Genomic DNA, 23,608 nt, shown 5'->3' on the forward strand with positions numbered 1-23,608 from the left:
TATCTAGTAGTATATAGTAGTATAGGTATGACGACAGTGACACTGAAGAGGTGAGGTAGAGAGCATTATGAGAAGAGGTAAAGTCACAGATGCTTAAGATGAATATGAAAGAAACATGTACAAATAATCATTTTTATTGTGGCAAAAACCGCACTACAATCAACTTCTGTTAATTGAACCCTGACAGGACCGACGAAATTGATTGGGCTATCCGGTGGGTCAACTTACCCAATTTTTTAGTAAGAAAAATGGACAATGCATGTTGCACAATGGCGGGCAATTTCCTAAGGTCAGCTTTGCCGCATGGATTTTAAAGTCAGCTTTGCTGCAATACATAGGTATAATCCATAAATCATGTGAACGCTGCAAACACAGTTCTAGGTCCAATTTTCAATTTAAAAAAGAAAGGTCTGCGTTAGGATCGGCTAAAGACCCGATGCTGTTAGTGCTTGAAAATCTTCCGAGGGCTGGCTGAAAAGAGGTGCTTTCGATGGGAGATGGCGTGTTTAACGCTTTCAGTGGCCTCTGAGCTCCGTTATTGACATCTCTGCTCCATCCCTGTCCATCTCGGCCAGATGATTTGTAACTTCTTGTTGCATACATGCTAGTTGGACTAGACAACCGTGACTCGATATATTGACTGTTGCTTGCTGCCTTTATTTTGTTCTTTTTTTCCAAATAAGGACCAGTGTTATAACGTAGCATAACTCTGAGTAACAGTGCTGTCTTTGTCAGCATCTACCACTCCATGCCAACTCAAAAATTCGAAAAATGCAGCAACGTCTTGAAACTTGTCACTGCTTCCTGGGCTGCCCTTGTTTGAGATTCCAGTGTCATTGGTGCTAGACATCGGGGAAAGTAAGTCTTATCCAGTGGGTCAATGTAATTGACATGTCTACAGTTCTGGGGGTCTGGGCAGAGACACATTGTAAAGTTGGCATTGGTGAGTTCCTGAGCATTTGCTTCTGTGTGTGAGGGATTCGTCATGAAATATAACTCTACATTTGAAAGGATGCCCAAGACCTTCCTAGTGAACAGCTTGTTGCCAGCTTCGTGCAAGTTCCCAGGTTAAGCCAAACATGTTTAGATTCATGTTCATATGGTGATGGGGCTGCCCATGTAGCCCTTGAAGGAAAACTTCTACAAACGTCAAGCAGGGACTGGTGCCCTCAGTGTGAATAAAGTCATAAGCAAAGTTGTGCGGGGAGCACCCATCCTTGCAAAAATGTGGTTTTTATCATCGTGAAATATTATATGCATACTGGTCTATATTTTGGACCCTAGTAACACTTGGACAGATCCACATGGCCTTGCTTGGCAAAGCAAGTTAAATTGCTTTCACTGGGTTATTTGTCGCACTCTGCGTATTTCGGCACATGCCCATGCCCCTGTAATGGCTTACGGTAGGAGTTCCCAAACTTTCTTGCCTCGTGGAAACCCACCTGCCTCCCCAGAGTTACCCCGCGCCATAAGCAGGGTCCTGGTGCTAATGAATTGTGAGATGCGCAAAAGCTTACTTGTTTATTTTGTTTTTGTGCAAGTTAGTTGCAGCTCAGTCTCTGACTGCAGGACCTCCTCCTGTATATTGCATTTTGTATTGTTGGTAGGTGAAGCGCTGTAGCTCTAGTCAGTGAGAACCTAACAAGACACAATACAAGCTCCACCCACAAATTTATATATAGTAATGAAATTTGATTCTGTTCCCGATTTAGATGTTGCAAGTCATTTGTGCTGTGGCGTGGAAGGGTCATCGATGTAGTTACATACTGATCACAATGCGAACCCTAGAGGTTCGTGCCTCCCGGCCACACGGGACTGCAGTGCATGGTGTACGAGTCAAAGTGGTTGCTCAGTGTTTATTTCTTTCTTTTTTTCTTTTTTTTCGGGACATATTAGAAACTGGCGCAGTGGGGAACCAGACCAGTCTGTTTAAATAGAAGTTGCTAGTGATGTTAGCATACCTTCACGGCAAATCACAAGTAAATGTGGGTTGCACGTTCCTACAATATGCCAGCAGCCAATCGTCATATGTTGATGAGTACACGCGCCACTATATTCGAAAATGGCCTTTAGGTTGCAAGACAGGCAGGTCCATTCTCATTCAGACCACCACCCCACGAGCAGGAATGAAACACATCCAGCTGCACATTTTTGCAAAACTTACTTGGTTTGCATTGTTTCTCATGCTCCAAGCTGTCAATTAATTTGGCCTTTGGAGCTTAGTTCTTATTAAGACTGTCCTGCTTTAGTGGGGGTCCTAAGTTCAACCTCTGAACCACGGCAAATTTGCTTGAAGTTTGCTTTTTTGCAAGAGTTACTTACATTTGTGCCATTTCACTATAGTTGTGCGTACAAGTTCCTTCTTTTGCAATTGAACTTTTGTCCATTTTCTGCTTGATCCCTTTACCTCATCCACTTGTGTCTTAGCTGGGAACCCTGGGTGCTGGCAATCACTATGCTGAGATCCAAGTAGTAGAGGAGATTTATGACAAGAATAATGCAGCCAAGATGGGAATTGAGCGTTGTGGTCAAGTATGTGTCATGATCCATAGTGGCAGCAGAGGGTTTGGACACCAAGTGGCTACCGGTGAGTCATGCCATTTGCATCATGTTGTGCGATGTAGGGATTAGGCATGCAAGATGAAGTGAGGTCCATTTGAGGTAACTAGTGTGGAGGTAGTGGCCAAGACAGTGTCATGCAAGGTACACTACCGCAAGCTGTTGAGTTAAGCCAGATTAGTGCTGATCTCCTAAAGTAACAAATAGCAAGCAAGGTGTGCTAGGGATCAGCCACAGTATAGCTTCCATCTTTGAAATTTGCAACACAGGTGCAGGGCATATCAGGTTCTTGAAATAGCCTGCAGTTAGCGAGCGCAAAGGTTTTGCCTGCTGGATGATTTGAAGGACTGTTGGGCATGGACGTAATACAGAAATATCTGTGTTGAAATCCCATTGTATGACAGCAGCTGAACCTCTTCATTATTGCTGTTTGTTGTCAATCGAATGTGCACACATGCTGAGGCAATTTCTATATCTATCCATTGTCTGGGCAGATGCATTGGTGGCCATGGAGAAAGCCATGAAGCGGGACAAGATCGAGGTCAATGACCGGCAGCTGGCCTGCGCCCTCATTCGCTCCGCTGAGGGACAGGACTACCTGAAGTCGATGGCAGCCGCAGCAAACTTTGCCTGGGTCAACCGCAGCAGCATGACTTTTCTGAGCCGTCAGGTGAGTTTATTTAGAGTGCAGCTTTTAGGCACCCGTTCCTGTGGCAAGCGTTGGTGTCGCACGTCGTAACCAAGCGAATGAACACAGCAAAGGATGAGATTAAAGTCTGTGATAGCAAAGGGAGCGCGAGGAGGGTGCAGTGGAACCATGAGGAGGAAAGCGGAGGAGGAGGGTATAATGAAAGCGTGAGAAGAAAAGCGTAGTGCCGTGCAAGGCGGCCCCTCCGGCCGCAATGACTACGGGATGGCACCAGAATAGCGCATATCGTAGGTTCACCAAAGCTCTGCATGAGCAGAGGTCTGTCTGCAGCGGCTGCTGTGTGCCGCATGAGACAAATTGTCTGTGCCAGCCAATATATTGCGAAATAAAAACGCTATAAGAGCTGTGCTCAAATTTCGCGTTGGGGAGTATTGTAATTACCGGTGAATTTCTTTTCCCCTCTTAAGGGGGGACGCGGCTTTTGCATCGCAAAAAATTGTCAAAAAATTGATTTTTCGAAAATCTAATTTTCAGTTTCTAAAACCCTTTTTCTATCTGATACCCACACCCGCACCTCCACCAAATTAATGTTACGTGTAGCTGGAGCCCAATACTATATACAATTTATTTACAAGGAAGCTAACGGAAGGCCAAAATGGCGACGCTATATCAAGCAGGCCCACGTCGGTCTTCTTCCTCCTCAGTGCAGCCTCACTGTGGCGGCTGTTCCGTAGCAATATCATCACTGTAAGCCACTTAGAAGTGCTCTAAAAAATTTGTTTTATCAGCCAAGGTGGCGAAAAATCTCATGGAAATCAAGAAAGAACAGCGTTTTTCAAGCCACATCTCCGGAACTGCGCGACCGAGCGCCGTCCGGCGGAACGCCGGCGAGACGGAAAGCGCGTTTCTCCGTCTTCAAATTTGCCGCTCAGTGATCTCCATGCAGAAACAAGCGCACAAAAAGCAAATGATTGAAGGTCGTGTTGGAGTCTGCGATTGGCTGCGCCCGCCACGTGACTCCAGCGTGGTTCGCCATTGGTCCAGAGCTCGCATAGTTTGCTTGGTTCTTTGCACCTCGCGAGTCTGGACGTCTCCACTCGCCATAATCTCAACGTGTCAAAACTGGCGCTACGCGGACATCGCAGTAGCGTGGCCGATCCCTACGCTTGTGGACGTTTCACACTCGCAGCTAAGCATTCCAAGCATCGGCAACGTGGACCTCGCGACCAAGATTCACGCGCGGAATCCTCGTACATACGGCTAAGCCTTTCAGCACTTGGTGTTTCGGAATTCGTGACGAAGCACATTGCGCACGCAATTCTCAGGCACGTGGCTAAACATTTCGCGCATAGGGAGTCTCTGACTCGGCAATCATGCACATCGCACGCGGACTTCTCGGACCCTCACCTAAGCATTTAGTGCATCGGCGTCTCCGACTGTACGAATAAGCGCGTCGAGTGTCGACTCCTTGAGCCCGCGACTAGGCATTTTGCACGTCTACACCTAAGACTGCGCGAATAAGCGCGTCGAGTGTCGACTCCTCGAGCCCGCAACTAGGCATTTCGTGCGTCGGCACCTCAGTCTGCGCGAATAGGCGTATCGAGGGTCGACTCCTCGAGCCCGCGACTAGGCATTTCACGTGTCAACACCTCGGACTGCGCGAATAAGTGTATCGAGGGTTGACTCCTCGAGCCCACGGCTAGGCATTTCGCGCGACTAAGCACATCGCGCATCGGCTCCTTGTATCTGCGGCTAGGCATTACGCGCGTCATCATCTCGGACCCGCAACCAAGCATATTGCGTGTTCACTCTATTGTAACGATGGCTCGTAGTAATATCTGTCATACCACCCCTTCATGAAGAGAACCTCATCATGAGCTCTGTTCATAGGCCCCTTGGGATGGCACAGACACCTGGCTGCAGAAGTGATCGAGGCATCATACAAAAGTACAATTCTGGAAAGCACCTAGCAGCTGCATATCTATCACTGGCTCTCTGATCCTAAGTTCTACAGCCATTGTCAAGTAAAAATGACTTTGGAGGCTGCTGACACTCAGAGCCTTCATTCAGTAACTTGGTCAATTCTACCAAAAAGAAGCCTTGCTGATTGTACTGGAGATTGCTATCAATCGGGCAGCTTGCGGGTACAGGCTGCCTGAATGTACACTGGAACTATATTCATTCCCACTCAGAGTTCTGCACGACACTTGGTTTGAAACCTAGGCACCACGCTCTTTGTAGAGCAGCAGCAGCAAAGAATGCCCTATAAAAAGAAAAAAAAAGGGGGGGGGGGAAGCACACCAGACCAGAGGCCACATGTACAAGAAGCCCCACATCAGAAAACACCCCAAAGACTACAAATTTGGTGCCTTTTAGAGAACTGAAGAGAAGGTGAAACTTTGAGAGCCGTTTTCTGAAAACTGTTTTTCTGCCTTTCTGCTCAGTTTCTGAAGCTGATTTCTTTGTTACTGTTTAAAATATTCTGACTCCGTTTTTTTTTTTTTTTTTTCATGTTCGTTGGGATGCAGTGCAGGTCGTGATATTCTTGCTTTCTTATCTTGACCCTTTGTTAGTTTACGATATGGCTATTCGTCTAACCTGAAAGTGTATTTGATGTGAAGGTAACATAAAATATGGCACACCGAAAAATTTGTGTTGCAAAAAAAAAAAACGAATGCAAGAATGTCACGACCTTCAGCACCCATTTGGCTATGCAGTCAATACTTAACAAGCCTTCTGTCACGTTTTTTAAGTTCCCCAGGCTCTCCAGAAAGTAAGAGGGAGAAAAATTCTGCTCAATAAAATTGAATAAAATGTTACCAAGATATCACTCTGAAACTTCTATGGAAGCATCAGGAAGACATTCTAAAGATTTGTGCCAATTTTCATCAAGATCCATGAAGAAATAAGGAAGTTTATTTTCAAAGCCACGTCCCCCCTTAAATCATCACTTGCACTTACAACCGCAGTTAGTCAGCACACTCACCTCGAAAACCATGCAGAGCACGCAGGTCCGAGCTTGGTCTATTATTTCGTGAAATCAGCTGTTGTGTACTTGAAACTCCGGTGCGTATTTTCTTCCTAATTTTTCTTCCGCTGTCTAGCGCCTATATAGGATGAGACAAGATCTTTTGCGGGATAGTTTTTTGTCACATGTTTGCTTAGTAAAAGGTTCTGCTGTGCATTTTTCGTTGTGAAAGAAATAAATAGCATTACCCTGCACTCTAAACGCCGAATTTGACGCCTTTCCTTGAGATTTACTTGCACTATTTTGTAAGATTGTGTAGTGCGATATTCTTACGCTGTTGAGATGGGCCTATTGAGTTCTCGCCGGTCTGTTAAGAGGTGGAAGGCATTGAGCAAGACGACAGCGTCGACTCGGACTGTCTGCCAGTGGGCCAGCACGATCTCAAATATGGTCGGGGTCCCTGGCTTGCCCGTCTATCAATGGGCACAAAATGGAACAAATTTTTTTCACATGGAAAAGCAGTCGCTACGGATCCTGGATGCTCGCTTGAGCTCCTGCACATGTTTGCAGGGGCGAAAGGCATATTGTTTCCCAGAAGGTGCCTCCAAACGCGACTAATCGCTATGAGAAGAGCGACTCGGTTGCCTTCACGCATTTGCAGGGCGAAAGGTCTCCTGGTTTCCTTGAAACCACCCCGCAACGCGACCAGTCTTTAAGCAGGTCTTCACAGGTTGTTGAGCATAATGCTGATGCCTTTGTTCACTACTGCATTGGCGCCTGTCTGCTGCTTGCTAAAGCGGTGAGCCGAGTGGTGGTTCGGTGCTATACCCGACTGACATAACATACACTTGACTGCTTCACACACTTGAATTTCTTCACTCAACCTCAGCATGCGTTTGCCACGCCGACTATGTACGCATATTCCAAAACCCCGACAGCAGACACAACCAAAGCAAGCTGACCAAAGCTGCCGCTTTCCTATCACGTGAGGGCCTATTTCCCATCATCTGATTCCTCTAAATTTTTATGACTAGGTTTCAAAATTGTCATGTGATGCTCCCTCCTAGTATTTTCCTTCCTCCATGCCAGGGCCTCTGTTGCAGGTCAGTTATCTCCCTCTCAAGACCTTCAAGATAAAAACGCAGACGAGGTGCAGCATATTTCTTCTTCTTTTTTTTTTCTTTCTTTACATCTTTTGGTTACATCTTGGAGGCTACGCTCTTTCTCTATGAGGTGTTCTGCCGAGCAGCAGCGCCTGGTAATGTCTGAAACATGGCGGCCGTGACGTTTATCAGTGCTTGTAGTACCAAAAAGCAAGGCCTTTGAGATTCGGAGACCAATGTCGCAGCAGGTTGTGGTGCGTTTCACGGGTGCATTTTAGAGCGCAGCTCTTGTTTCTGCGGCGAGCGTTGGCGGCGCAATGGCGCTTTTATGGTCTGACGTTTATGGCGCCCGTCACTCGCGGCCAGTCACACTACGCCACTTGCTTTGCGCCAGGCAAAATGCCATCCCCTCTAGACTTCGACATGCGTGCCATCAGCTGTTCTCTTCGGAGCATGCGCAGTATGATCCCCAACCCATGCGCCGCTTTGAACGGCTGTCTGCGACCGTCGGCGAAGCGGCGTGGGCACCTGTTCTTGTTTGTTTTTTCCATCGCGCAGTGTATTCTGGGTCAAGGCAATGCGTGGATCTAGCGATACGACGTCGTGCACGTCAGACCGCGTTGTCTGCGTCTGGTTACGTCTGCTGTGCCGGTGCTTTCGAACTATATAGACATTTTTGTTCCCGCCAACGTGACGTAGCATATGTGCGCATGCTCACGCTACGTCGGTCCATATACGTGCTTTAGCCGAGCATTTTTTATCTCTGACTTTCATTAGTTAAAATTTTGTATAATTCGAATTTTCGTAGCATCCCCGCGGAATTCGAATTAACAAGCTTTTACTGTACTGCTCTGGCGACTCTACAAGTAATCTGCGATGTCATATATATATATATTGTAGTTCTTCAAAAGGATACTATTATTATAATATAGACAGTTTTTTAAGGGGTTCGGGGGGTGGAGGTTACCAGGTGGCATACTGACAAATTTGGGGGGATGGGAGCGGGGGTTGGCACGTGCCTGCGTGACCCCCCCGCATCTGGCTATGTCACTGGCGGTCTGTACCGCTCATACTTTGCCCGTCATGCATCACAGTCCTGTACCGGAGAAAAAAAAAATTGAATGCTTGTCTTAACTGGTCTCATAAACCACATTTCATGTCTTTCCTAAACTTTGCGAGAACTGCCATTTGTGCCATCATATATTTCATAATATGCTTTCTGTGCCTGCAGGCATTTGCCAAAGCATACAACACAACCCCAGATGACCTAGACATGCACGTGATCTATGACGTGTCACACAACATTGCCAAGGTGGAGCAGCACGTGGTGGATGGCAAGATGCGCACCTTGCTCGTGCACCGCAAGGGCTCGACACGAGCCTTTCCTCCTCACCACCCTCTCATTCCCGTGGACTACCAGGTGGGCAGGGCAGTTGAGCATTGCTTTGTAACACGTACCATTAGTATGTGTTACTCAAAACTAAAATGCGATTTTGCATTCCCAGGTTCACCCACATTTATAACAGTGGGTATGCCCTTTGAATGGAAAGCTTCCAGGAATTGTGAACACTTTCTTCTGGTCAAAGAGAATTTCTGGAAGCTTTCCATATCCAAAATCTAGACCCTGACAGCTGTGTGAGTGTGCCATCATCGTTCCTGATTGCATAGAAGTGTTGATTATAACTGTGTTACACATGCGCTGTTTTTTTCTTGTATTTTTTTTTTCTGGACATCTTACTGAAGTCAATTGTAAGTCATGTGTCCTATCTTCATCTTTGTCTTTGCCTTCCTCGCAGTTTACTTTCTTGCTTTTCCATTCTGTTTGCTGGCATCCCCCTGCTCAGAGCTGCCTTGGGCAGGCATCTATGCTTCTGTGTCCTGCATGCAAGTCCATGCAGCCGCATCACTTTTTTTTTTTTTTCTCACATGTGTTATTAGACTGCGAATTACTTTCTCACTACTGCTGTTCTTTTTTTTTTTTTTCTTTTTTGTCTACAAAATAGCTGAGTGGCCAACCAGTGCTGATTGGCGGCACGATGGGGACCTGCAGCTACGTCCTGACGGGCACTGAGCAGGGCATGGGCGAGACATTTGGTACGACTTGTCACGGCGCCGGCCGTGCACTTTCTCGGGCCAAGTCACGGCGAAACCTTGACTACCAGGATGTACTGGACAAGCTGAATGAGATGGGCATCTCGATTCGCGTGGCCTCGCCAAAGCTGGTCATGGAGGAGGCTCCAGAGTCGTACAAGAATGTGACAGATGTCGTAAACACCTGCCATGAGGCTGGCATCAGCCGCAAGTGCATCAAGCTCAGGCCTATCGCTGTCATCAAGGGCTGATTAAGATTGTTTATCTTCGGTGACTGGAAGGTGTCAATGAGGCCACATTTCCAAACTTTAGTGTTCAGGACTGACGTGGGAGCATGGTTTCCACTAAGGGGTTTGTTACAAGAACAAGTTTGTGTGTTTATGTGTGTGTTTGCATCTGTTGACTGATTAGAGGCTGAATCTATGTGCCCTGGTGATGTCTGATTCAATGAATGCCCTTGGACCGCCCTAGCTGGTGGCACCGCAAGGATGAAACCTGGTGTTTTCCTTATCTTTCCGTCTTCTTTTTATTTTATTATGTGCCCTCCGTTCATATTCAAGCCACTATGGACAGCTATTTGATGACTGGTACCAAGCTTCATTTCAAATACAGCTCATATAATAAAAACTTCAAGCTGTCATCACTTCTGGTCGAAGAAAAGAGGTATTCCCCCAAGCCACAAACGTTTTGGAGCACAGAGTGTGAGAAAATTAAATTAGATGCAGTTTACTTCTCCATACAGTCGTCACACTCCTCTTGGAAATTTTTGGCTTTGAGGTGAGGGCATAAGCAAATTTTATCCCTCCGCCTCCCCCCCCCCCCCTTTTTTTTACAATTTTTATGCTCCAAGAACTGTTTTGGTCAGCTGTACAAGTGTAACAGTACGGTGTTGGTAGCTGAAGTGCTGCAGCTGTTGTCGATGAGAACCTAATAATTGAGTACAAGCTCTACCCACAAAAACACAGTGCACTTGCCCTTCATCCCTGAAAGAGCCAAACCAGCTGAAGTTGCTCACAGCATAATGACTTGCCTTGGTCTGATGATGCAATTGCTAGGTTAACTGGAAAACAAAAGCTTGTTGTCTCAAGCCAAAAGTTTACCTTTGGATGAGCACTAATATCGGGATCACTCATGAAATTGGCCAAGACATTCAGGTTCCATCTTAAAACCAGTGACACAAAGACAGATCTGTACAGAGAAAACCAGCCGTTTTAAACTCTAAAGAACACTAGACGGTACGGACGTAAGCAAACCTAATTGGCTGGCACATCTATGTAAATTGTGTTTTCGCTGGACAGCATACATGACCTTTTATTCCTAGGTTGTCACCGGCTATAGTAATGTTTTTTGTTGACCCTCAAGTAACCTCGTGCTTTGCCCTTCGTTACTCATGCTTCTTTTCTTGATGGAATTTAAAAGTGTTATATAAAGCAATTGCTGTGTCCTACTCGTGGGATCTATATGTATAATTGCAACTGCATGATCTTGCACATAAAACAAAAGAGATTAACTTTGCAGAGATTTCTGATGGCAGCAATGTCTCCATGCTTTTTTGGAAAACATTTCTATCAATTTGCATGTTGTCTACAGTGTGCGTGCTTGTCTTTCCTTCCTGTAGAAGTGAGTTGGTACGGCCCAATTCACTTTGACATGTATTTATTTGACATATTGCATACTTGTCACTGAGCAAGTACATGACGACACAGCAGCTGGCTGCTGTTTGCAACTGCTATGAGCAAGTAAAGTGATTTTTGAGCATGACAAATCTTGTGTGCTTCGTTGTTCACCCCTTTTCATAAAGCAAGGACATGAAGACATGCAGAGTGAGGCTTTCTCTAGATGTTTCTGACTGTCCCAACTAAGTCTTGACTGCTGTTTGCAAGCATTTAAAAAGTGCAGTCTTGCAGATAGCAATGTGTAAAAAAAAATGGGCGAGGGCGGGGGAGATTGCCAGTATGTAAGTGAGGGACATTTCATTGATATTTGAATAAGTCTCTGCAAAAATGCAGTTGGAACATCACTGCTGTTTGCTAGGTGGCTATTGTTTTAGTTGTCAGAGGTACCATTTTATTTCACTCAAAAAGGTAACTTTCAGCACTTTCCTGTAGCACCTGTTCCCATCAATAGGCTGCTATTGATGGTTTCAAATTTTCATTTTGCTGCTTTCTGGGCACTCGCAGGTAGCTGGCGTGATCTATTGGGTTGTTCAGGAACTATTTATTCAGTTTCACTTTTCTGTTTCTCATGCATGGGGATTTTTAAAGCACCTCTGGAGAAGGGGCGTGGTTGGTGCGATGAGTGCTCATAGTTTCCAAGATAGCATCAGCATTGTGCAACACACATCCACAGAAACGTCGCATTGCTATGGATTCCAATACATCTGCACACAAGTTCTGGGACTTTGGAAGCGGCACTGACACGTATGACAACTTTGGTTTGTCAAATTTCAGCATGGAGTTGCTTTCTTGAACCGTTTCAAAGCACTTGTGCACTGATAAGAAGATATCCTGCATATTCTAAATGTTACAGTTCTTACCTGCAAAGTGTTAACATCCTTTGGTCGGGATCATTTGCTGGTGGCTGCGCAGGGAATAACATATTGTGCCTAAAGGTGGCCGCTAGTAACCTTGATATCCCACTAGGGTTAGTCACTAGGTCTAACCTTTATATAGTACATATCAAGAAATTCTTTGCATAGAAAGGTGATATTTGCTGGAATATTGCAAGGTCCTTTGCTTGGAAAATGTATATGTAATATAAACATTTGCCAAGTTTAACTTGTACAAAGCAGCAATGACTTATTTATTACAACTTTGACAAAATTGTTTAGATATCTTTTTCTTCACATTTATTTTTGAATAGCCACTGTTTGGGACAACTTCCTGCAATTTGGTACCATACAATTTAGGGTCAAGCATGCTCTGTGGTAGGAAAAAAAAAGTACTTGCTGGACTACTCAAAAACTGCTGCTTTTCCTACAGGCATGAAAATGTTAGGTCGTGGAAACTCTTTGAGGCTCTCATATGGTGGGGAAAACTTCAGTTAAGTGTCCCAATAATTTTTGCCACATTGAGCAAATTTACTCGCCACACTAGCAGCCATTCCATTGCAAACATACTCCATCTATTCATCTTTAAGTGAGCCTGCCGTGGTTGCTTAGTGGCTATAGTGTTGGGCTGCTAAGCACCAGGTTGCGAGATCATATCCCCGTTACAGCGACCGCATTTCGATGGGAGCCAAATGCGAAAACACCTGTGTACTTAGATTTAGGTGCACATTAAAGAACCTCGGGTGGTCCAAACTTTCGAAGTCCCCTACTACGGCATGCCTCACAATCAGATCACAGTTTTGGCATGTAAAGCCCCATAATTTAATTTTTTGTCTTAGTGAGTTGCTGATGTCTCAGTTCAGTGAGAATTTTGTGAAGATGTTACCCAGTTTTGCCCTTTTAAGATGGGGGCGAAAAAGGTTTTGCAGATATATACAAAAATTCAAGCAACTTGTACATCAAAGACATTGAAGCTGTATAAAGTTTTCACACCCTTTGAAAGTCCTTGGGCTCTCGTTAGCCACAGCCCACTACTAAAGATTTTGGCGAGTGGTGAACATACATAATGTAATGCCTGCACTGTGCACTCGAAGTGCAGAATTACTTTGTAAAAAGTGAGGAATAAGGTAACCTAACATTACTTGCAGGATGCATTTCCATAACCTAAAGTGATCTAGCAGGGCAAGTGTGCAGATCCTAAATTTCTTATTTGCTTCAGATTTGCTGCACAGTTGAATATGAGGACAGGAACTGCACATTGGTTTCATGATTGAAAGCCTACTGGCTTGGCTTCTATATGCAAGCCGTCCTGCTCCTGTCCTGGGTTAGAGGACTATGTAGTGGAGCTGTGGTTGCAATACTTTGTTGCACAAGAAAGGCCACAACCTATTTAAAGTGCAAAGCATTTCTTTGCCTTGTTGGTGCCAAGGTTAAAGCAAGGTCACACCAATTTTGTGTACAAAAATGTAGGCTTATACTACAGATAGTGCAAACACCAGAAATAGTACGAAATAAGCTAGCCTGATTGGCCAATACCAGAAATAGTGAAAACAAACATTAGGTACAGTAATGCAAATTAAGGTGGCTTGGTGCAGCATGTGATGCATGTGAGCTCCACTAGCATACCGTTGTTGCCATGCTGTCATTTTGTCATTTCATTGCCTTCATGACAGTGATCAGTCTTTCGTCGTCATGCCGTTGTCATCTTCCCCCGTTTTTCTCCGTTGTTACTGTGTTGTCATATCCTCGTCATACCGTTGTCTTTATTCTCATCATCATCATGCCGTTGTCATCACAATGTCGCCGTCATGGTCCTTCCATCTGGGTAATTTTATTGTAATGATTGCCCTGTCGTCAAACCATTGTTGTCATACCTTTGTCGTCACACCGTCGTCGTGATTCCATCTTTGTCATCTCTTCATGATCAGGCCATCATCAACACATTGTCGTTGTATCATTGTAATAATTTTTACAGTCATCTCATCAGCATGCCATCGTTGTCACGACATTGCCATCATGCAGTCGTCATAGCATGGTCGCCTCACTGCCATTATCAAATCATTGTCATTATACCATCGCCCCCGCTCTTTGCACACATTTTCATCTATACCTTTCATAAGTGCTTCACATGACAGATAATCATCAAAAATAGTATCTGCCTTAATTTCTTTATTTGTAAGAAACTATGCCAATGTGCAGGGCACTTATGGATCATTAAAGGAGTACTGACACATATTTAAAGCTGTAGAAACTAGTATCACACGCATCTTGCACAAGAAAGGATCACGCTTAGCAGGTATGAACACCTACAGGCTATATTAATTTGATGCTAAAGGTGTTTCAAGATGCCCAACTTAGCAGCATTGTGATGTCATGATATCGAGCAAAATTTGCTGACATCGTGCAGCAATAAAGTCGGATATGACAATGATGCTCACACACAAAAAAAAAATTTGCAGTTCAGTGCATGTGTTCTTGTTTGTTTGGCAAGTGTTCTGGCACCTGCCAGTACTTTTTCTGAAGTTTAGAGTGATTTTACTTCAACGGAACAAAAAGCGTGAAAAGTCAAAAATGCTTGTTGGGACTCCTGTGGCATTGCAACCTCCACATCTAAGGGTTTTAGGATGTTTGCAGTTAGCATAGCAAGTCATTCAACTATAAGACAGGAATGATGCACGCAAAAATTTTTTGTGTTGTCTCTACAACCTTTTATTTAAGGCTTGATTATTGTTTATTGTTCAAGTTGAACTTCTTCAGCACCCTGAAAAAAAAATGTCACAAGATTAGCAATAGTTTCAAGCATGGCAGTAGTACCAGGCGTTTTCGCACACTGAAATTCACATAATTTTGGCAGGACCACAGCCTCAGTTCGAACAAAACGGAAGTTCAAATTAAGGAGATCCCACTATAGTAATTGAACTATACCAGAAATTTCTCAATTTTCTGCCATATTTGCAACATGACAGCAAGTTTGCTCTTGTAGCCACAAGTGGTTGCCACAGGTATAAATGTTTCCTACACATTTTTCAATGTTGACAAAGATGAAGATTGTGGATAAGTTTACAGGAGTTTCAGAACTGCTCGGGACCGTACTCCGCATCATGCTCGGCATGTGGCGTGCAGCAGGAGCTACATGAGTAGTGCAGTCGTAGAAGTCTTGCTCCGCACATTTCGCAATGCTGTTATCTTGAAATGTAACACTCCACAACTTACCAAATTAAGGTTGCATCAAAACGTATTATTAGTGCCCCTTCTTCCTACCAGTATTCAACATGACATACTGTCCTTTATTCATGAGCACAGTGGCCGCTGGTTGTAAAAACATACTCTATTCATTTGGTGTTAAATATAGGTTCAGATTTGTAACGCCTTGGATGTAATAATTGCATATTTTCCTGCATAAACGTATGAAAGTTAATGTTACATGATTCATACCTGTCTTTTATATGTGATGTGCTATTTTTTGTCCATGAATGTGAGAAGTGATATAAGACCCTCTAGTTTCCCTGCGTTGCCTGCTGTGTATGAAATGGATTACAAGCTAGCCACAAAAAAGATTCCGTGACTTGTGCGTGAACTATAAATATGAATAATATCAACTGTGCACCGGAATGTAGCCACAGAGAGGTACGAGAAGCTGTTTCAGACTAGGTCAACAAGCCTTGTGACCTGACCAGGTTCAATTGCACAACTACAACTGTATTGCCAAATTTATTAACAATTTAATTAGTGATCCCATAGCAACTATCGCACAATTTTTGGTGTCTGCCATTGGGATGAATTTCAGCTTGACATTTACTTGACAAATATACTAAGCCAGAAACATGGCATTTACTGCTGCTGCTGAGGGTTGCAAATTGAACTACATGTATTATATTTTGACTAACTACATAAGCCTAGCTCGGCTCGAAAGCCTTCAGCAGCTAGCAAATACCATCAGCTATGTTGGAGAGTCCTAAGTGAAAGCTGCTCCATGTACCAACTTGCCCAATTTTGTATCCTCTTCAATGCATGCTTCATAGGTGATACAAAGGAAGGGCTCTGGTACTTGTCTTTGCACAATTAAGCAAAGTTAGCTGTACACCACTGTGATCTAAGATAAAAGCCGCCTTAAGTCACCTCTCCTTCTTGTGTTCTTTGGCGACCCGGAACTGTTGTTCTGCTTTAAGCTGTTCAGCAGTCTTGAGCTTCCTTGAGGGAATTGCCTTGAACGCCTCATTCCAGTCCTTGGTGGCTTTCATGTCGAGAAGGATGCGAGTGATGTGATTCAGAGCGAGCGTCTTGGAAGACGACTGGCCCCACCTGGGTGCAACATGTAGCTTGTGAACATTCACATTCTACCAGGGACAAGCTTGCAAAGTTTGGAAAATGCAGGCCAAATGCAGGTACAAATGGCTTCCACCACAAAGTCTCGTTCACACTATCTTGAGAACCATAAGAGGAACATGAGTCACTTGAACAAGCTCTAGTAATTTTGGACAAGTCTGTTCACATACTGCACACACTTGTATATCTCGCTTACATCCCTCCTTTCATGTCTATTTCAAATCCACATATATCTAGTCTCATAAAACTATCGCTTGCAAATTTTGGCCTTTATACACTTCAAATTTTTCATCTTTCAGGCTCTCTGAAGCGGGGCCTTAGGGAGCCTGAAGCAGCGTGGCTGAGATCTCTTGAGTGGCTCACACAGTCAAAGGAACACAACTGCCTCCGACCACACCAATGAGAGTGACAACGTGCGCAGGCTTGTTGGTTCATGTTGAAACGAGCGAGTTGTAGCACGGACAAGGAACAAGAAGGCACAAAATAATACACGTTTTTGGAAAGATCCACAAATGCTCTTTTCAAGTTCAACTCACTGTTATTGAAATGTGCACTAAACATACTAAATGAATCTGTGCATTAAACACTTCGACAAACCTTTCAGCAAGGTATTACAGCAAGGCAGCACAATGCAGTATCGGTAACTTTGTTTCCAGGTTGCAACCCAAATCGCTCCATTTTTAGTCGCTACGTGATGATGATGACTTGCTCGGAATTTTGTCTTTGTTTCAGTAGGTGGTGCCCTAATCCAGTGCCCAGTGACTGCTTTCTTGGAGTAACAGACATAAATATCGAAGGCAATGCTCTTTGCAAATCAGATTTGCTGAAAGCAATTTCAGAGCTGCAAACACATAACCCTGTTTCGGACACTACCTACTGTTTGTAGATGTCCCTTTTAATGTTTTCTAAAATATAGCTTTAAGTTACTTTTTGTGAGTGCATTGATGTACCAACATGGCTCTCTAATAAGCTTTTGGTAAGCCTTTAAAAGCAGCGATAAATGGCAGTGCCTATCCCCTTGGAATAACGTGGAGATGAGGCACCAAAATTAGCCAAAGCCTCAAAGAATTTTGCCAGGGCAAATCACTACCTATTTACTACATTAAAAGTCAGTAAGACTTCAGAAAGGTAATGCTGTAGTTAAAGTGACTAAAGCTCACTAAATTTAGCAACTTTCTCACTAAAGTACCAACACACCCCAGTGGAGATGGGCTGACATAAATTACATGACCGGGTCACAAGGCATAATATAAACACTCACTGCAGGTACTCGTCCAGAGGAAGCCTAGCAAAACTGATTCCTTGTCTCTTGGCTCGAGCCACGGAGTATGGCATCTGGGTGCCGAGGTCAACCATGGCACCTGCACAAACCAACCATTTAACGTGGTTGTATTTTATGTACATACAGTAGCATGAAATAGAACAAAAGACATCTGCTGGCTGAGGTCTGGCAGTGTGTTATGAGGAACATGAATGCTAACATGGAAGCTCATAGCAGTCAGTCTCAAGCCTAACTAGGAGTAATATGTGGCAGCTGCCGTTGAAAAGAAAGTGGAAAGAGAGATGTCGAGTTAACCGGTGTAGGGTCACTGAATAGGCTCCCTTTAGGGAGCCCTAATAGAGCCTATATGGTAACTCTAACAAGTGGCTCTACCGCCATGCTTCGTTTGTACAATGCAGGCAACCTTTCTTAACCTACAGTGTATGACCATTGATGAATGCTGTATCGCAGTGGTTGTGTGCCTTGTTGGAACAAGGCTAACTGCACTCTCCTTTGTTCTCTAGAAGAAACTAATCTGGCTTCCCATCTGAGCATACTTCCTTTGCTTTCCAGTGAAAAGACCTTCATTTGTGAGTAGTATTAGTTATTACCCTGTGGTGATTTTTTTCTGTTCTTACTGCCATACTCTATTCTTTGTTGATGATCTGCTTTAGTCTTTGTGACCTGTCATATCGTTTGCTCTTTTCTTTCTTTTTTCCTCTCTTCCATTCTGTTTCTATTTCCACCTTCTCGAAAAGTAGGCAGGCATTGTGGCCCTTTCGGTGGCCATCTACAGCCTGCTTCTTAGCTTCATTCTCTATCTGTCCACTGTATGTACATTTTCAAACCAAGTAATAATAATAACAATAAAAATTACGCAAATCCAACACACATCTTGGAATCTATGTGAAGCAGTTAATCAACTGCTGTAAATTTGACCATTTGATTCCTGAATCTTCGGTGTGCAGAAAAATATGGCGCACCCATGTTATGCAACGTGACACACAGCAATAATCTCGGAGCTAGATGGCGTTGGTGCCACTGTGGCCTAATATTTGAAGCGTCGGGCTGCTGTGCCAGGGGCCGATGTTCAATTCCACGATCAGGCACGTAATTAAAATTTTTTTAACAGCGGAGCTGTTCAAAGTTGATCCTTCGCCTTCCTGTGTCATGCAGGGCCCGGTTCCGGAGCTCACTGCCAGAAGGCACACTGAGGGTAGTAGCGCGGCCCCGCTGGGATGGGAGCAGACCAATCAGAGCGGGTGCCAGGGGAGGGGGGGGGAAGAAGTAACAGGAGCAGGTGTTTCGCCAGTGCGTGCCCTTTTGCCACATAAGTTCCGCTCAGCGTGAGCTCGCATGAGAGGGGCAGCACCGACGTGCAAATCCCAAGCTTCAAGAGCAAAACATGCAAGCAGCGCGCCAGTGGAGGGAAGCCACTATCACTGAGAATTGAGAACAGGAAGCGCGAGCCAAGCGCCGGTGGAAGCAAGCCAATCCCACTTTCAAGAGAAGGCAACCCAAGCCAAGTGCCAGCATAGGCAAGCTAAACCCAATTTCGAGAGTAGGAGGCCAAGCAGAAACGTTGACAGAGAAATTCCTCCCATGGAGGGTGCTGATGGATGGTTCAAGAGAAAATTCCTCAGCCGTGAGCGCGGCTACAGCTGCAAGGTGTGTGATAGACTGTGGCTTGATCACAACCTCACGCAACAGTAGAGTGTGCGCAATTCAGAACCGAAGCCCAAATCTAGCAAAACGGTGACGACAAGACAAAAGACTTTCATGAAAATCGCGCTAAACACAAGTTCAAACTTGAGAAAACGACCACCAGCTTCACTGTTTTGACAGCTTTCACTGCGTGGAACTGGTTTTACATTTTTTTTTGTGAGCTCTTTGGCAACGCAGCAGCAGCATCAGGAAAGAAAAGCAGGTCAGGAAATTCCAGGGGATTCACAAGGAAAGCTTCGCTTTAATAATAATCTTGCGGGCAGCTGATAAAGATACGCTGTTTGCTAAAATCCCAATTCTCACCCTCACCCACCTCCATCTAGGCAGTGGTAATTGTCGAATCAGCAGTATTGGTCACTATCATTATTGTTACACTTGGGCGTATTGCAAGTCACAGGATAACATTTGATATCTCCATTCAATGCTGCACCTGCATGCCAAATTTCATCAAGATATGCCAATAAATAAACAACATCTTTAGGACCGTCGTCCCCCCTAATGTGCAGAGTGCAGTAGATTTTCTACTTCATCAAAAATATGCGTCAGTACTCCTTTAAAAACAATGGCGTGACCATACCTACGATGTAGATAGCATCATCACTGTAGCGGAGCGGCTGCCTTGCATCAGGTGTCAGGTAGACCAACTTTTCCTTTGGATACAGGTCAAGGTAGCTGTTCTCTGTGACAGTTATGAGACAGCTTGGCTTGCCCAAGTGAGGTATGGCCTTGTATACGTGATGCTTGTACTGCTCGCCTTTCAGACCACAGAAGACCAGATTGAACGGATCTGGAGAGAGCCTGTTTGCGGCAAACACTTCTTGCAGCTGGTCAGCAGCATTGATCAACTCGCGATTTGACATTTCCTGCTCGTAGTCCAGGTCAAACACCAATGTCTGCCCAAACATGGCAGCATAAGCCTGCAGAGTGAGACAAAGATTCATAACCACACACAGAGAATGCAAGCACACTACAACTATGTATGAAAATCGGTAACATACTTTAGTTTACAATGTATATGGACTGACCAGAGAACTAGGAAAACTGGTGCCTCAGCCACTGTGGTTCCTGTCAGACATTTCCAGTGAAAAGCCAATAACTGCAATTCTTGTTTATTTATTGGTTTACATCAGGAAGATGCTGGATGGGCCAGGCAAAAAGTTAGAAATTCGCTTGAAAGAAACCTGAGCCCCACTTGTACATGGAATACAGCAAAAGCAAACATTCAGATATGTCTATACGACAATAAGTGAGCACAGAACTAAGCATGCAAAAGAAGTTGTACAAAAAAAAGAATAACCTGACCATATAAGCAAAAGATGTGCATTCCTGATAATTCATCATGGAAACTTATCTACACATGGATTGTACCTAAATTGATGCTATGGATTTATTGCTTCCTTATAAGCACATTGTAATCTGTAGCCTATCACATGTTAATTTTTTTCTTTGTGGTTCCTTTACTAACTCTGTTTGCTGGTTGTGCGTGAAAAAGCAGAAAACTGCTTCAAAGCCGTCAACACATACAGCTAAATACACTATAAGCTGACCAACAATGGTCATATGCGCACGTATGACCTACCTGGAAATCGATGCTTTTTTAACCAGAAATTGTGTTTGTACCCATTAATATGTTTTTTCTGAATTCATTACAGTTATCTGTGAACAAACAACTTAAGTCGGGTTACTCTGGAGCCGGTCCAATTTTGTAGAGCCAGCTTTTTCTTTACCATGATGGTGACAGCGAAGCTTTGATGATGTGATAAGAGACTTTCTGCTCAAAGTGGCAAATAGTCTGTACCTCTTAACAAAGGGAATGTATGGCTTTCTATACTGGAAATTGTGTGTTCAAATAGGTGTGACACATTATATGCAGCTGCACAATCTGATGGTCACAAACTAGCCTAACACCTTAAAAGCACTTCCTGTTGGGCTAGTTGGTAGCTGTTCATTACAAAATATAAGGACGCCAAATAAACGGACACACACAAGAGAACGGGACAGGGTGCCACTCACAACTGCGAGTGGTGCCCTGTCCCATTCCCTTCTCTTGTGTGTGTCCGTTTATTTAACCTAACACTGTTTGTTGCCTCAGAGGAAAGCTTCTTTCCATTCTCTGAAAATTCCCTATGGTCTACCATACAACTCAACGTATGCACGTGACTGTGTTCTTTGGAATGCTGCACATGCGAAGACTGACTCTGCCCCACTACAGTGCCTGCTCACAACTGCCCAGTGATCAACTTATTTGGCCGCACACAGGAAACCTTCCTCAGTGCCTCTATTACAAGTTTTCAACATCCACTTGACTCAGCCATACACCAATGGGCTACTGTTGCGTCTGTCTTGAAGCAAAGAGCTCAAAGCACCCAAAAAACCCAGTTTGAGAAACACAGCGACCTACAGCAGCAAGCTTGGTTGGTCAATCCTTCATGGTGTAGAATCCACTAGAGGGGATAGGTCATAATTTAGGTTGTTGGAGAAAAAAAAAAGAATTGCAAAATCAAAGAGGACATCCGCCGGACGTCCAATTTTGGGTATCGTACCACAGACGTTCCAAGAATATTGTACATGAACCTTTTTCAGCATGCACATTAAAGTGATATTAATAGTAATAATCATAATGAAGAAGCTTAGTTCCGCAAACTCTGTTATGAATTTTCAGAAATATAAAACATAAATACTATATTAGTGTGCTGGGAAATTTTATGTTGAGAAAATAAATTTGGAAAATCAGCATGGTGGTCTCTTTGCATCACTTTTAAAATTAAATGGAGCATCACATGCGTTCCTTTAGGAGAAACCTAGTGTCGATGCACTTCGTCTCTCCCCAACAGGAATGTATGTTGGTTGGTTGGTTGGTTTGCCTTTAAGAACGTGTGTGTAGCAAGAGCTATTTCTAGCACAACTTTTTCGTTATCGGCGCATTGCCGAGTATGAATAAACCACAGCTCAGCAGAATGTCGCGCGCCCCTACCTGTCTGTAATTCTGAAACCTGTGAATCGATTGATCCCGGATGAAAAGAAAAATTGTGTTCTCGATGCCGTACTGGATGTGGTTAATCGAGCCGTCCTCAGCGGCCTTCTTCAACTTCTCTTCCTTCGCTGCGAGCCGCTCTAATCTGCGTTGTTCCTTGCGTCGCTTAAGAGCGCGCGTTGCCATCTCAGTCTTGAACAGGTAGTTGAAGTACTTCGCCCTTTGCAGGGGAGAACGGATACCGAGCAGCTTCTCCATGTCCTCAACGCTCAACACAGAAGGTACGCGTCCCACAGTGTCACGACAGCTCACGTACTCGAGTAGGACAAGGTGAATCCGTCGTCTCGTCTCATCGCTCGTTATGAGCTCCTTGAAATCGTCCACTGTCATTTCGGTGTTTTGAACAGGGGCAGCAGATTTGTCGGGTTCCTCATTTTGAGCGTCCGTTGCTTTCGAAACGTCTGCTGCAGTTGAAAACGATCGAAGCGAGAACGGCGCTACACTGTTCACACTGAAGTGCCCTCGAGGGCTCGGTAAACACTGTCCGAAGTGCGCAGTACCGACACCCCACGCGGGCGCGCAGCACCGGGTGAAAAGCACAGAAATCCTCGAAAGGTACTTAGCCATGATTCTTGAATGCTATATACCAGGATCTTCGTGTCCTTTTCCAAATCAAATTCCGAGATTTGCGATGGCGCTACTCCGCACTTCACTTTACACAGATCACGCTGTTTTCAAAACGAGCGAAAAGCACACAAACATGATCCGTGAGTTCTGCTGTGACGGACAGCTGTCAGATTTCTGGCAGATAAATAGTAAAGTAGACCACATTTGAAAGTAACCCTCATAAACTAAGCACACTCTGATGAGGTGCCGAGCAAGGCACTGCAAACGCACATGCTGACCATGTAATTTTGGATTTGGCTCCGGCTTGGGTTGGCGCATTCGCAATGGTTTCTTTTCATTTACGTTTGTTGCAAGCCGCACGTGCGCAAAACATCTGAGTAAATTAAATGAAAACTCATTTGTTTTACGTACGTTTTTAAACGCATTTTACTAAACTACAAAACTTTACATGATACCCCCTTCGTCGTGAGACCAACTCGAAAAATTCGCGCAAAAGTTCGTCTGCTAGCCCAGTTCTCGTGCGCAGCAATGCGTTGGAGAAGGCGTCATGTCGTGTATTACAGTGCCAGAGCTGGTTTCTCGTCTAACGTCCATCGTTTTACAGCGAAGAGCGAAAACTAGACGTGTGGATATGAATTCAGCGAAGCGTTCACACCTGAAACTCCACGGCGGGTGAGTAAACAAAACTGCAGCGCCGGATCGCTGTCGTCCATTCGTAAACAAGGAATGTTGCTGAAGCCAACGTTTCCTCAAGAGCACTTGTATTTGTATCCTCGT

The 23,608-nt window shown here is 44.4% G+C and overlaps 2 protein-coding genes across 2 annotated transcripts in view; one reads left to right on the top strand and one right to left on the bottom strand.

Annotated features, from left to right (window-relative positions):
• The window catches only part of RtcB (RtcB RNA ligase), a 35,513-nt gene extending 24,378 nt beyond the window's left edge, over positions 1 to 11,135 (top strand). Inside the window, exons 8-11 of the mRNA XM_050174738.3 lie at positions 2,428 to 2,587; positions 3,054 to 3,229; positions 8,511 to 8,699; positions 9,283 to 11,135. Of these exons, the coding sequence (XP_050030695.1) occupies positions 2,428 to 2,587; positions 3,054 to 3,229; positions 8,511 to 8,699; positions 9,283 to 9,621 (864 nt within the window). The 3' untranslated portion in view covers positions 9,622 to 11,135. The remainder of the gene's footprint in view (positions 1 to 2,427; positions 2,588 to 3,053; positions 3,230 to 8,510; positions 8,700 to 9,282) is intronic.
• Positions 11,136 to 14,602: 3,467 nt separating this feature from the next.
• LOC126527029 (mitochondrial ribonuclease P protein 1 homolog) lies at positions 14,603 to 23,129 on the bottom strand. Its single transcript, XM_050174739.2, has 5 exons — positions 22,205 to 23,129; positions 19,808 to 20,147; positions 17,506 to 17,605; positions 16,038 to 16,220; positions 14,603 to 14,679 (listed from the first exon to the last, which is right to left on the bottom strand). The coding sequence occupies exons 1-5, from the start codon at positions 22,829 to 22,831 to the stop codon at positions 14,643 to 14,645; spliced, it is 1,287 nt and encodes a 428-aa protein (XP_050030696.1). The 5' UTR covers positions 22,832 to 23,129; the 3' UTR covers positions 14,603 to 14,642.
• Positions 23,130 to 23,608: the final 479 nt, after the last annotated feature.

This window comes from Dermacentor andersoni, chromosome 9 (assembly GCF_023375885.2).
Source record: "Dermacentor andersoni chromosome 9, qqDerAnde1_hic_scaffold, whole genome shotgun sequence".
Classification (NCBI taxonomy): domain Eukaryota; kingdom Metazoa; phylum Arthropoda; class Arachnida; order Ixodida; family Ixodidae; genus Dermacentor; species Dermacentor andersoni.

Excerpts from the sequence above, each read along its gene's own strand:
- LOC126527029 (XM_050174739.2), bottom strand. The coding sequence starts at position 22,831 with ATGGCTAAGTACCTTTCGAGGATTTCTGTGCTTTTCACCCGGTGCTGC. Across the intron at positions 20,148-22,204 it reads GGTTTCAGAATTACAGACAG|GCTTATGCTGCCATGTTTGG; the intron begins GTAGGGGCGCGC and ends CTCACTCTGCAG. Across the intron at positions 16,221-17,505 it reads CCTCTGGACGAGTACCTGCA|GTGGGGCCAGTCGTCTTCCA; the intron begins GTGAGTGTTTAT and ends TGTTGCACCCAG.